This window comes from Notolepis coatsorum (genome assembly GCF_963971535.1).
Source record: "Notolepis coatsorum genome assembly, chromosome: 7".
NCBI lineage: Eukaryota > Metazoa > Chordata > Actinopteri > Aulopiformes > Paralepididae > Notolepis > Notolepis coatsorum.
The window spans coordinates 30,573,016-30,585,243 of NC_140171.1; the positions used below are offsets into that span (position 1 = coordinate 30,573,016).

Consider the following 12,228-nt stretch of genomic DNA (forward strand, 5'->3'; position numbering starts at 1 on the left):
AGACAGACTAGTATAATGGGGATGCAAATTTCCATACAAGTACGAGACTCCACTTCCCTCTAGTGGTTGAAAGAAGAATGACGAGTTAAATTGCAAGCATGAGTCGACCTTTCAACTTCAAAGCCAAGCCAAAGTTCAAGCTGAACGAGCCATCAAGAGAATGCAGTAGTCGGCATCAAACATATCACAACAGGCCCCGACATTGTATTTGACATAGTATTTCTCATGATGTTTCAACAATACAGTATGGCAGCTCATTGGAATCACATGCTAAAATCTCCTGTTTGCGACCAAGATGTCTGCGATGGAAAGCTATGCATCTAGTGTTAACACTATGGCCGCCAAAACCGCCGTACCACGTCTTTCCTCGCCATGCTCATTCTGCCAAAGACGCCGTACCACGTCTTTGATATCAATATTTCAAAAATCTGTGATCGAAATCATATTGAGATCTACTGTTGATCCCCTCTCAACTCTCCAACGGTTCAAGAGCGCCATCTGGTGGCCGATCGGCGGATCGCCCAGAGCGGAAACAGGAAATGGAAGCTGGTGCTCATTTCAATTCGGTCCGATCACTCTGTAATAGTACCAGGACTCGAGCTAGACACAACGGATAGCAATCCGTTACCAATAACTCGATAAACAACATGATTTGGACGTATATACTATTATACAACCTGGAAATGGATCGCATATTTCTACATCCCATAATAGGAATATCTCTGCTCCACGCTCATCGCCCAACGCTACGAGGAAGCTACGGTAAGATTCAGCGTTTTTTTTAACGTGTTCCATATAAACTGCTCTGATGATCATATCACCCACACTAATAATAATAATAATGGATTGGATTTATATAGCGCTCTTCGTGACACCCCAGAGACCCCAGAGCGCTTACAGAGTCCATTATTCGTTCATACACAGTCATACCGGTGGTGGTAAACTACAATTGCAGCCAGAGCTGCCCTGAGGCAGACTCACGGAAGCGTGGCGAATAAACAACGCCTACGGCCCCTCCGACCACCACCAACATTCATTCACATGCATACACATTCATACGAGGCAAGTAGGTTAAGTGTCTTGCCCAAGGACACAACGGCAGTGGGATAACTAATAAACTAATCTAACCTAAAATAACCCAACATAAACTAATCTAACTTAACCTAAAATAACCCAACATAAACCTAACCTAAAATAACCCAACATAAACTAATCTAACCTAACCTAAAATAACCCAACATAAACTAATCTAACCTAACCTAAAATAACCCAACATAAACTAATCTAACCTAACCTAAAATAACCCAACATAAGCTAATCTAACCTAACCTAAAATAACCCAACATAAACTAATCTAACCTAAAATAACCCAACATAAACTAATCTAACCTAACCTAAAATAACCCAACATAAACTAATCTAACGAATCATCTAACGTTGTCCACGGAATTATAAACGACCCCCCCCCCATCCGGTCAACATCAGATGATCAGTAGTAACTTCTAGAAACACGTCCATTTGAATTTTTTTTATCTCGCGCAGATTCCTATCAAACTGTATTTCATCATCAATATAATGCATTTGGGGCTATAAATCACGTTCTGGAGAAAGCTGCAGAAAACGATAAAAACATACTTATACTTTAGACCGTATTTTAGTATGAATATGTGAATGAAAACGTATAATGTTGCTACACCCTGAACAATAGATATAGGACGTTGAATGGGCCATAGTAATGTCAATTTAGCAATACAATTAAAAAAGTTATAGCCCTGCAAAGAAGGGGAACTTCTCCATATTAAATAGGGCTGGCGGAGGATGGTAAATTATGAATTTAAGCCTGGCGATCAAAGTGTTAATAATAATAATATATTTGTAGGGCGCTTTATAGTTGTGGAGCAAATCTCAAAGCGCTACATTTTAAAAGAACAAAAACTAGCAAGAGAGTTAAAAAAATATATATATAAATAAAATAAGCAAGACAAACTAGTAAGGAGTAAAAAGAACACTAAAACTAGTAAAAGAGTAAAAAACTAAAATAAGAAGGGCTAAAAACTGGTAAAAGAACATAACATGTGTGGAGCTAAAACTAGATAAAAATCAACTAAATGCTCTATTAAAAGATGAGGTTTGAGGCCCTTTTTTAAAGCATCCACAGTCTGTGGTGCTCTCAGGTGGTCAGGAAGAGCATTCCACAGACTGGGAGCGGATGAGCAGAAAGCCTGATGTTGTTTCTCTCACCCTCTCCTGAAGCAGGTCGACAAGCTGCTGTATGCAGTCGTTCACGGTGCAGGAGTCAGTCTTCAAGACCAGCTCTGGAGCCTCCGGCTTCTCATACTCCGAGTCAATCCCAGTGAATCCTGACCAAAACCACAGGAAGGAGGCAGGGTTTGAGTTCAGTGTATGAAACGATCAACAAGAGATACAGACCAGAGGGCAGGGGTTGCTCCAGTGCTTTAACACCACAGCAAAATAAAATTATATACACATACTGTACATGTACACACATACCTGTATATATATAAGGAAAATCTATTATTCAGGGTTTTCTTTTCATTGGGACCACCTTTTGTTTCAACACTACAGTCTGCCTCGCAGGATGTTGACTGTGTTAGACCTCCCCATTGGCTGACTATTTCAGCCTGAATTCTCATCCCATTGGCTGACTATTTCAGCCTGAATTCTCATCCCCTACTGCTTACTTTGTCTGTCTATAGGCTTCACAACAAGTCTTTGAACTAGCAAGCTAAACGTTTCTCAAACATTTCTCACCCACCACTATTTTGCACATTGTAGATAACGGTGATTGGTTCGAGGAATACAAACAAATGATAATGCTTTCTGTCAAACATTTCTCCTGCGCTGGCACAGCACTAAAACATAGTCTGGCGAGACGTATTTTTTCTTGTATTGCTTGTTTGTGCGGTCAAACTCATGTCAAATAGACATGAGGTGCCCATCCATGTCATACATCCATAAGCCTCTTAACATCTTGACAAACACATTTTCTGCAGAAACTCTTTATTCACAAATGAATAGATCAGTGATATGGGCAATGCTATGGGATGGCCGTTACTCAGAAATATTGGCAAGAGATTTAGGTTACCAGTAAGGCAATTAGCCCACCGATCTTATTCAATCTGCTTAAGTGTGCATCCAGCATGCCTTAAAGGCAGGCTTTTAAAAAGGGATTGAGAGTGTGCCCTGAGGACAGGCCCAGGACTGAATTTCCTCTCATTAAAATGTCTCCCTATCTGACATATGGTCCCCCAAGAGATAATGTCTTGGCCACCTCGGGTTTGAGGCCAGCTTGAAAAGGAAGGCCACACAGCTTTGTGGATCTCAATACGTCTCAAAAGAAGCGCTTACACCACAGTGTGACAAAAATGGCGAAGAGAGATGGCGAGAGATAAGAAGCACTTCCTCTAACAGACAGTGAAGCAAGTAACGTGCATCTTCAGGGCATTTCTTCTAGTAAAGTGTGACAGCAAAGCTGGGGGGCGAGACGTGCAACATACTGTAAGTCATGAGCTGAACTCAAAATAAAACATGTACTTTCGTCTGCTGATCCACTAAGCCCCCATAACAGTGCTTTTTGCCTTCAGGATTTTGAACTAGTGATGCACGATATATCGGCCGCCGATATAATATCGGCCGATATGGCAATTTTTTTTTCTCCACATCGGTATTGGTCCGATATTAAGATAGGGCCGATATTCAAATTCTTTTTTTTTTATGTTTCAAAATATCAGTCATTTCTGAAAATAAGTTACAAAAGTAAAAAGAAAATGCGTTTTGGAAAATAGCTCTTTATTTGATTATCATAAAAAAGTGTTTTCTATACAGAGATATCGACATCGGTATCGGCCAGAACAGCAATATTAACACTTTGATTACCGGCCATAACATGGTCAAAACATGGTTGAATGCCGCCACCCACTTCAATGATAGCGTTGTGAACGCATAATCTCTGTCTTAAATTATGGCTATGTGTCTAATCTGCCCGTCGTTTATCAATGACTTGTTTGCAGTCAACATTGTCGAGACGGATTGTTTTCTAATCGGTTCATTTCCGTTTTTATAGCATTTTGAAAAGCCCTCGTTTTTCAGGAAAATATATAGATTCCGTGATAATCGCCCTTTACTGGAATATTCTGGCATACACAAAAACTGTCATTTTTCGGCCTATTTATTAATCGTTTTCAAATAAACGCTAGATTATCGATAGTATATGTGTACTTATGCACGCTTGCGGGCTGAAAAATCAATTATCTTATTTCCTGATCAGCAAGCACACACACACACGCACACACATAGGGCATACGTTGATATATCTGTGAAAAAAGCTCCGATTACCCTAAGACTGGTAAAATAGATTCCTTACCTCAGATCAGATGTTATCCAAAAAGATTTTTCCAATTCCTGATCGCCATTCCAAATATCCATCTTGTTTATTGATTCAGCGTTGGGTACTGTAAATATATATTCCACGCATTTTCCGGGCCGGCGATCAACTTGGGTCTCTTCAGTTGGCTTGCCGGAGAAGTAACATGAGGAGGCTGGATATTTTGTATCTCCTCCTCTCAAAAGGAATTTTGAGTGAGTTCAGATAATGCCCTTTCCTCGCTGCTTTCTGAATGGATGAAAGATGCTTTATGTTTGTTCAAATGCAGGAAGCTGGAGAGATGCTTCCATTCCCTTTTCTGGTGCAAAAGCATCCTTAATGCAGATGTTATACCATTTAAGCTCTATTATACAGCTTAGGCTGTTCACCTGATTCGCTAAAAACTTGCTTCGTGGCAAACATTTCCAAATATACAATTTAGATAGTTGATATGACAGCCAGATCCAACTGAATTCTGGCAAAACACATAGTAAACAGGAAGTAATACGATACTTGTGAACTCTCTACTTGTTTGAATTTGCACCAAACTTGACAAATATGGTCAAAAGGTGTCATTGACGATTCAGGGTGTTTCACCTTACGCTGTCGGCCATTGACAGTGTAAGCCTAGTTGTGTAGGCTATTAGGATAGAATTCGTCCTTGTTTTTAGATGTTTAACTACTAGCCCAGGGTGTCTTTCTGAACGTGTCTGTTTTTCAGTTGACCTGAGAGGGCTTTGGATTCATACGATATATCCAGAGAATAATTTGGAGACCCATTTCAACCGTCCCCACACTTTGAAAACCCACTGCTGTACATAAACGGTATATCAAATAATTCTCTATACCTCTTATCTCCCCAGCTCTGGCTCTCTTATAGAGGCCCTTGGCATCTCTCTTCTCACACACGTCCAGCGGGGCATCCACAAACACCTCGAAGAAGGGCAAGCCAGCTGCCTCGTGGATCTTCCTGGCGTGGACACGATCCTAAGAGACATCAATAAAGGGTAGAAACACGTACACGTACGATTAGAATACTGACACGTATGACATTTACCTTCTTTTTTTTGGTAAATATATTTGATTGATTTTAACATTTTTATCCCACAAGCACTAGTTAGGAACAGTGGGCAGCTGGTCCAAAGTAAATGTATTAAATACTCAAACAAAAGGAAGAGGAAGAAAGGGGGTGGGGGGTGCCCAACTCTTTATCAAGGGATGCCTGTGGAGACCCATAGAAGTCCAAAAAGGGCCTCCATATTTCAACAAAAGGTTTGACCCTTTGAGTGTATATTTAATAACATCTTCGTCTCAATGGGAAAAAGATGGAGGAGCATGTCTTTTCCATCTTAAAAAAGGATCAAACGTCTCACGAGGGGAGTAGTGAAAGCTATATTACTCTCCACATAGGCTTTATTTGGCAAGAGGGTGCGGAACTCCTCTGATGTGAAACCAAAGAGGGCACAGACTGGGTCAGGGTCTAACTGAATTTTAAACATCTCACTAAAAGCTTTAGAAATGCTTATCCAGGCGGTGGAGACTTGGACGCGGCGAAAACATGTGCATCAAGTCTGCTAGCCGACCTCTATATCGAGGGCATAACGGATCAATTTCCCGATAGATCTTTGCCAGTCTAGCAGTAGTAAAGTGAACTTGACCACTTTCAGCTGTATCAAGCCACGCTTAGCAGATGTAGACAATTATGTATCAAGTCCCATCTGTTAAAAGATTCCATCCACAAGTTTTTTGTAACACTTTAGAAATTTGGTATATTGAATAACTATGTGTTTATCCAACATAAATGTTCAATAAACGGCAGTAAATGTCTTAGCAGCCTCCCTACACCTTTTCACTCATTGAGAATACAGGGATCTATGAATGGTGAACGCCCCCCCCCCTCACATCTTCCACCAAGACGCTTAACTTTCTCATTTTCCACCTAAACGGTTCGCCAAAAATTTGTTTCAACCAAACAACACTAAACACAACACTTCTTAGCGTACACAATCTAAAAATGTATAATTGTTTGTGCATATTACTAGATGTACTTATAATAGGCCTACACATTTCACGTTAGCATTTCCTGGATGACAGTGTGGCCAGCTGGGCAACAGCGACCATGATACTGGTTCCGAGGATTAGTTGCGTCACACATTGATCTCTGATCTTGAGGTACAGAGTACAGAGAAGTACAGTTGTTCCTCACATTTTACCCATTCACTCATTCACCGATGGCAGAGGCAACCATGCAAGGTGCCAAACTGCACATCGGGAGCAATTAGGGGTTAAGTGTCTTGCTCAAGGACACTTCGACACGCTGCCCGGGAATCGAACCAGGAACCTCTGGATTCCCAGACGATTGCTCTACCCTCTGAGCCACTGTCGCCCCACTCCAAGATCAGTCCCAGGCCATTGTAAATGTTCAGTGGAGTGTGGACTGATGTTGACATGAATCAGGGATATTAATCTCCTACGGTATGGTTGACATGTGATTTTATGGATTTATCTGGAAATAAATTAAATGTATTTTTATACATCGCTCCTGGTCTGTAAGTAATGTAGGTTTTGGATAATTGAGAGAAAGAAGCAAACATGTCTTCTATGTATAAATTGTAGACCGATCCAATCCATTATGTAAATAAAAATATGGCTAGGGCTTAAGAGGTTAAACCCAAACTTTTTAAAGAATGAAGAATAAATATTTTCTTTCGTCTCCATTAAAGGCCTTCTCAGCATCAAGTGAAATCACTACCCCACGGCACTGACCAGGCAGAGTGGAAAACATGATTGAACAATTTTCATTAAGTAAGAAAGTCAGCCTTAATTGAATAAATCCCTTTTGATTTGGCAAAATAATATCTGGTATCACACTCTCCAGGCGCCTAGCCAAGACCTTGGACAACACCTTAAAATGTACATTTAACAAAGAGATATGATGTATTATATGATGGTATGATGTACATCACAATGGTTCTTTATCTTTCTTTGTCAAAATAGAGGCCTGTTTCAAAGTCATAGGAAGAATGCCTGAGGAAAGTATAGCGTGTTTTATTAACAGAATAAATTATCATGTGATGCTTTTTTAGTACTAGGACAAAAAATGCTTCAGGGTGGAGTGACTGCATACATTTTTTAGTATGGGTGGCCCCGACGGGAATCAAACCCCCTAAACCCTGACATTGTTAGTGCCATGCTCAGAGTAGGAAAGCGTTCTACCCATTGAGCTGCACAGGACCACAATTCAAAAATGGTTACATCATGGATTCAATCTCCTACTCGTCGTCTCTCTGCAGACAGAACGCCAGCCTAACAGTTAACAGTTAACACTGTCGCCTCACAGCAAGAAGGTCCAGGGTTCGATTCCCGCTTGGGGACCAGGTTTCCATGATGCCAGGTACTCAGGTGGGGAATCTCCCAGGCCTTTCTGTGTGGAGTTTGCATGTTCTCCCCGTGCTCGCAAGGGTCTCTCCCCGTGCTCGCAAGGGTCACCCCCCCCCCCCCCCCGATAAGATAAACCCAATGGAAAAACATGCACAACAGATCGCTAACGCTGTGGCGTCCTTGACGAAGACGGACAGGAGCACTTGTCCCCGGGGCGCGGCTCACGTTGACGGCACGCCCTATCTGCTCCCGGCTGCCCATGGGGGGAAGGACAACGGGATGGGAAAAGTGCAGAGAGACATTTCATTGGCGACTCAGTGCATGTGTGTGTTCCTGTGGGTCGCCCATCTCGCGTGTGTGTGTTAAACTGCATGACAAATAAAGACTTCTAGTCTAACCAATGAAAGCCTACACAGATCTGCCCTCAGAGCACCAGCTACACAGATCTGCCCTCAGAGCACCAGGCAGCTACACAGATCTGCCCTCAGAGCACCAGGCAGCTACACAGATCGGTCCTCAGAGCACAAGCTACACAGATCTGCCCTCAGAGCGCCAGCTACACAGATCTGCCCTCAGAGCACCAGCTACACAGATCTGCCCTCAGAGCACCAGCTACACAGATCTGCCCTCAGAGCACCAGCTACACAGATCTGCCCTCAGAGCACCAGCTACACAGATCTGCCCTCAGAGCACCAGGCAGCTACACAGATCTGTCCTCAGAGCACAAGCTACACAGATCTGCCCTCAGAGCACCAGCTACACAGATCTGTCCTCAGAGCACCAGCTACACAGATCTGCCCTCAGAGCACCAGCTACACAGATCTGCCCTCAGAGCACCAGCTACACAGATCTGCCCTCAGAGCACCAGCTACACAGATCTGCCCTCAGAGCACCAGGCAGCTACACAGATCGTTAGACCCCCCTAGGCATGCTCTAATTCTCATAACACACGACTACAAGTGGTGTAATGTCTTTTATACAATTGCCGAATTCATCCAACCTTATTGCTATACAATAAACACACATTAATTGAAGATTTATTCACAAAACCATCCGGAGAAAAAGTAGGTCCAAAAAAAAGAAGAGAAGTTGCCTCCGTGTGTAGAAGCAGCTCGGAGGTGCGCTGTTTCAAAGCATGCCATCTAAGAATGAAGCGAGCGGTTGTTATTAGATTGATTGATTGATTGATTGAACTGCTCTAAAGATAAACTCTAAGCATAACCCACTTCGAAAGAGGGCCAAAGCATAACCACTTCGAAGCAATAGGTTGCTTCAAAGCATGCCGTCTAACAGTGAAGTGAGCAGTTGTTATTGGTTTGATTGAACATTTTATTAACAGTGAAATGCGAGTGTCCTTTTGAAGGAGAGGGAGGTTCTATAACGAATGGCATCTAACAACACACTTCCTTTATATTTAGTTTCACAATGAGTCATGACCAACCAATTACATAATCCAACATTGTGTAAGCAACTAACACATTCCACGTGACATAATCGTTTTTGAATGAGTCGTTATGACGCCATCAATACATTCATTCATAAAGATTATTGTTCGCCATCTTGGTTTCATTTCTAAAACCACGGAACGGCGGAGTGATTGTAATTCGGTTGTGGGCGGGTTCTGGGATCACATGGAGTGTGTTATGAGAAATAACAACGTCTAACTTGACTGTTTCAGCCAATCAAAATCAAGAAATTTGCATGCCATTGTATAATGTTTATTCTCTACCTCTCACACTACATCACAACCCCCACCAGAGGGTTGAGCTCGGGAGAGATGTGCTGTGCCGGTGGCAGGTGTGTAGTCAATGAATGGGGTGACCCTCTGTGTCCTACGTGGTTGTAACAGGAAACAAACATTAGCTAATGTTGACAGTGTCCTAAATTGAATGTGATTTTACTGTCACAGACTAATTTCCAATGCCGGAGGAAATTCATCATAGGTTTAGCTTGGGGGGGAAGGAACTTGCGGTCACCAGCACTTGTTTAGTGTGAGATGACCATCGACTGAATCCGAGCCGTCGTGAGGCAATTGTTTTCTTGTCTCAAGTGTCCATGTTATTATCAGCGCTCTTTAGGCCTGGCCTTGTGCTGGAGTCATAATAGCCTAATGTGTGACTCCCACACTTTGCAAAACATAACGTAGTGTGCTGCGTGTTACTTATCTTAAAAGAAACTTTGCTTTGTTGTAGATTATACAGATATCCTAGTTCCCCAAAGAAGATCCTTTTTGCAGGATCAAAACATTGTAACTCTTTTCATTAAATCGGGGGAAGCTTAAGACATTTGTTACACCACTTGTTTCACGTGAAACCGTGGGGCGACGGTGCCAGGAGGTGGAAGTTTGTTGCGTCCGGCATGTGTTTTGGGTAAGAGAGTGGACACTTGGCACTCTGCTGTGTCCTTGGTGTTTCTCCTCTTCCCCACTCGCAGCCAGCACTTAAAAATTTCAGCACAACCAGGAAAGGAGGAGAACAAGCGGTAAACTATAGGATAATGTTTAGAAAGGCTATTTATGCCAATAAAAGAGGGAATAACGCATCTCCTCTCTGCAACAGTTCAAGTTTCAGCAGTATGACAAGGGGAAGAAAACCAGCAATAAGCTAGGGCAATTTATCTTTAGGTTCATTATCATCTCCATGCAAATGTCAACCTCAGCATGAAAAAATGAAGTTATAGACATGAGCACAGAAACACCTTGAAATACATCAATTTTTTTCGATTTTGTCTGACCTATATAGTTGGATAATACCATGTTTTATACAGCTACTGTAAGGGATGCAGGAACTCGTTACGGGTAACATTACACAGATTCTGGCATGCCGAGCAACAATTAGATTGTATGAACTAAGCATGTGAAATGTACTAGCTTGCCCTCAATGTGAAATACACATTATAAACTGATACATCTTGTGATCTATGCACAAAAGTCATAATTTTTTAGTTAGTTACAATTACATTGTATGAACTAAGCAGGTGTAATGTTGGTATGTCGGGTATTTAAAGATCGCTATTGTATATTAGTAGAATGCTACACACAGACACTCTGAATGCTGCTGTGACTGTCACCTCCACTACCAGTATTTGCAACAATGTATAGTGCAGGGGTGGCCAACCCGCGGCTCGCGAGCCGCATGCGGCTCTTTGCCCGTCAATGTGCGGCTCTTCCATCCATAAAAAAAATATAATAATAATAAAAATATATATATAATTTCTTTACTCATTCCATAAGGACATAGAATAAACATTTAAAAAAAATTAAATGGTCCATTTGCATGTTCTTGGTATCTGAATCTAGGGACATATATGGATCAGTGTCAGAAATAGTGTGTCTGTTACTAGGCTTGAGTAAATTGTAATGAACCAAAGGAGAATATCAATTCTATTTAAAAAAAATATTATCTTTGACTGTGAATAACACCATGCTAAAATTGACCAGACCTGAAAAATCTAAGCAAATGAATAAAGGGAAGATGATTAAACAGAAGGTTTTGTAGATACAGTACTGAATTCTGCCATCTTTTTTATAATGTAAATTTCTCCACCATTTTTCATCATATTGCAACACCGTTTTTTGCAAGACGTTCACAGAAAGGTAGAGAAACTAACTGCGTTCTGTTTTATGGCAATAACGTTCAGGTTTGTGGGAGATAATCCCAAAAAATAAGAGAAATAAAAAAGTAAATCCAGAAGTCAGATGATTGACAGGGTAGGGTAGTTTTTCAAAATTTGAAAGCCCTGAGCCTCTTCCTTTAAAAGACTACCCTCACTTTTGGATGTGCCACTTCCTCCTGTCAATATGCACCGGTTTCCGACTCAATGCCCTGAGATTTCTATAATCTTATATTTCACTAATAACAGTTAAAATAATTGGTAAACAAACGTAATGCTGAAAATATACACTTTTACTGTATATCTCGGGCTTAAGAGGTTAACCCTGTGAGGCCCAAATTAAAAAGACATTAGCAACTTCAGAGGCCAGAGGGTGGGACATATAAACACATTTACTATCAAATAGCATTGTGAGGCTGAACAACAGGACTGTAACTGAGGGGTACAATTCCCTGACTGTATTGATAAGTATGGTATCATTCAACCACTACCGCTTTATGTACTTTAATTACTGGCCATACAGTACATGATATATAAATATGATGAACACTTCCCACAATGAATCGGTTCCACACAAAGTGGTAATTAAGTATTTATTGCAGCAAAAGGTACATAATATACTTCTCTATTTTACTTTGGATGCGCTTATAAGGCAAAGGAATGTGCGTAGGCAAATCAATAATGAATGTCCATTCTCTGGTTACGCAGGAGGTAATTATACAACCTGAATCTTAGGGAATTATATCTATGGTACACTAGTAATATATAGCGGGAGATACTGGAAGGGTCCCCCCGGTTGTAAGCCAGCAGGGGTAGAGGATCTGTCGGTAGTAGAGAGTCTGGTCAACGAT

General features: G+C 41.4%; 1 protein-coding gene across 1 annotated transcript in view; it reads right to left on the reverse strand.

The window, feature by feature from the left end:
- The window catches only part of papss1 (3'-phosphoadenosine 5'-phosphosulfate synthase 1), a 74,268-nt gene that overhangs the window by 55,073 nt on the left and 6,967 nt on the right, over nucleotides 1–12,228 (reverse strand). The window contains exons 4-5 of the mRNA XM_084318538.1: nucleotides 5,233–5,371; nucleotides 2,242–2,360 (exon numbers count right to left, since the gene is read on the reverse strand). Coding sequence (XP_084174664.1) covers nucleotides 2,242–2,360; nucleotides 5,233–5,371 — 258 coding nt within the window. The remainder of the gene's footprint in view (nucleotides 1–2,241; nucleotides 2,361–5,232; nucleotides 5,372–12,228) is intronic.